Source organism: Ctenocephalides felis, unplaced genomic scaffold (genome assembly GCF_003426905.1).
Source record: "Ctenocephalides felis isolate EL2017-DRISC unplaced genomic scaffold, ASM342690v1 CF-g0.4_SCAFFOLD_03571, whole genome shotgun sequence".
Taxonomy (NCBI): Eukaryota; Metazoa; Arthropoda; class Insecta; order Siphonaptera; family Pulicidae; genus Ctenocephalides; species Ctenocephalides felis.
This window is the reverse complement of record NW_020539725.1, coordinates 67,420,780-67,423,512: the sequence shown is the minus strand read 5'-3', so window position 1 is coordinate 67,423,512 and position 2,733 is coordinate 67,420,780. Positions and strand designations below refer to the sequence as shown.

The 2,733-nt window shown below is 29.4% G+C and overlaps 1 protein-coding gene across 1 annotated transcript; it reads right to left on the bottom strand.

The window, feature by feature from the left end:
• Positions 1-119: 119 nt before the first annotated feature.
• LOC113386592 (acetylcholinesterase-like) lies at positions 120-509 on the bottom strand. Its single transcript, XM_026624364.1, has one exon. The coding sequence runs from the start codon at positions 507-509 to the stop codon at positions 120-122; it is 390 nt and encodes a 129-aa protein (XP_026480149.1).
• Positions 510-2,733: the final 2,224 nt, after the last annotated feature.

Below are 2,733 nucleotides of genomic sequence, written 5' to 3'. Positions count from 1 at the left end.
TTTGAAACTCGAGAAATGCAAAAATTTTCATTTTCGATTTTTTTGCGATTACTATAACTTACCCTACGGGAAGTTAAAAAACATATGTATCAAAATATCATCAAAACAAATTGACATCACTAAAACCTAACAACTACAAGACCGACTTCAGTCACCACTAAAGTTAGCAATATCAAAACAAAAAAAAACACATAACAAATAAATCCTTTACCCCCCACCTGAAAATATTCATATCTCTCCTGGACGCAACAATTAGGAGGATGTGTGGCATCCAGAACCCCATGCCAAGGTTCTGCAGGAACCGGTTTTCTAAACCTCAAAGGACCAACCGGCGGTTTGGCATATGGTATACCGGTAAACACGTGTACCTCACGTCCCAGGACGATCCTTGCACGACCCCGGATCAACCCGGAAGTAGTGGTTACAGTTAAGGGATCCTGATGGGACCCATCGACTCTGGTCGAAATCGAGAGCAAGGAGAAGACTAAGATGGATGTTAGATGGTACATGATGAAAGATTAGGACATGAATTGGCAATTATTTGTTTTGATTAGGGCATGAAGGAAGGTGTAGTTGTTGGTAAGTTGGTAAGTTCACATCACACTAGAATCAAGTCACTAGAATCACGAGATGGTAATAGATTGTCACTTAGTCCACAGCGTCCAGCACTGTCAACACTTTTTTGTCAAATCCACGCACTTCAATACAAGTCACAAATTCACCAAATTCACCAACACTTCACTACAAACGTTTACACAAAATATTATAAACAATATGTCATTTACTATTTACTATTTAGGAGCGTCCTTCTCCGTCCGTGGTCGGTTTGTATCTGAGTCTCCGGGTCGAATAGGATATGTCGAAACTCGGCTAAGAGTGTTGTTGGTTAAACGACAAAGTGTGCTTTATTGGTGTGTGGGTAAGTGTGGTTATGTGTGTATATGTGTGGTTATGTGTGTACAAGTGTATAAGTGTGTATGTGTGTACACGTCTATAGTTTAGACACCCGAATTCGTGTTGGGTTGGGTAGGGTTGAGAACGAATTTGGACAGGGTGTGGAGTGATGATGGTAACCGAAATATTATGAAAAATTTAATTTTTGTTGAAGTCTCTTTTTTATTATATTATAATTTTTTTACAAGTCTCTTCTCTATTATTTGGTTTTCTTTTTACTGAAAATAATATAGGTGATTTATTTATACTGAATGTACATCTAAATGGTTCTGAAAAATTCTAACTAATTCAGTGGGTGTGAAATTTCCAATGTTTTTAATATTTCCAAGGATTCTATGGTAATAATTTAAAAATTCTAACAAGTTTAGAATTTTAACAAGTATAAAAGTTCTTGCATTCTAACAAGTTTCAAAATCCAAAAATAAAATTCCAAAAGGTTTAAGAGTTTTAATATATTTCAAACTGAGCATAAATATACAAAATATATTAAAATATCCAAGGAGTTTATAAATTATAATAAAAATTTAGAGGTCATAATCCAAGAAGTCCCATTTTTTCAGAGTATAAAAAGATTTATGAAAAGAAAGTACAAGAATGACAAGTTCCAAAAAGTATAAAAAATTAAATAATAAATACTCAAAGATTTCAAAAGTGATTGAAATTCCTATATATTTCAACTTTTTAAGAATGGATTAAAATAAATATCTAAAATAATAATTTCAAGAAATTTTACATAATTAAAATAAGTTCCAATAGTAGTAAAAAGTCTAAAAGTTAAAATTTAATTAAAAGATTCTGAAAAAATTAGAGATTGCAAAAATTCTACAAAATTATTCAAAACCAGAAAGGTTAGAAAAATTTTAACAAGGTTGTAAAAAATGTATAAATTGCAAAAAAATGAGGACTCCAGAAATCTAAAGATCTCAAAGTATGCGAATAAAATAAAAAAAGTTTATGAGATCAAAAATATGAAAAAAAATCTATATAGGCTATAAATGAAAAAATATCTAAAATTTAGAAAATATCTGTAAATAACAGAATATCTAATAATGACAAAATGTCTAAAAAATTGGAAAATGTATAAAAAATTGGAAAATGTCTAAGCAATTGGAAAATGTCTAAATAATTGTAAATGTCTAAACCATTGGAAATATCTAAACCATTGGAAAATATCTAAACCATTGGAAAATGTCTAAAAATCAAAAAATGTCTAAAAAAATTGGCAAATGTCTAAAAAATGGAAAATGTCTAAAAAATTGGAAAATGTCTAAATATGACAAAATGCCTAAAAACGACAAAATATCTGGAAAAGCCTAATAATTACTAAAAATCTACAAATCCTATTTCTAGGTCTACAAAATTTAAATTTAAGAATTCTAAAAACTCTATAAATATAAAAATGTGCAAAATTCCGAAAAAGACTCCAAATTGCAAAAAGCCTAAAATTTATAAAAAGCCTAAAAACTTAGAATGACAAAAAAACTTTAAAAGAATTTGAAGAATCTAAATACCCCAAAAATCTAAAATTTCATGAGACTTATTAAATAAAAACTCTTGAAATTCAAAATAAATGTGATTTCAAAAAGTTCATAAATCTAACTCTTGCAAGTCTAAAAAGTAAAAAAATAAAATAAAAAAAGCTCAATAAATTTCAAAAAAGCTCCAAACTCAAAGTTTTAAAATCTTATCAAGTCTCATGAAAACTTGAAGAAGTCTGAAAACTCAAAAAGGTCTAAAAACTCGAAAAAATGTGAACACTCGAAAAATGCTGAAAACTCG

What these genes read in the sequence shown, in the direction of transcription:
- LOC113386592 (XM_026624364.1), bottom strand. Translation starts at nt 509, where the DNA reads ATGTACCATCTAACATCCATCTTAGTCTTCTCCTTGCTCTCGATTTCG.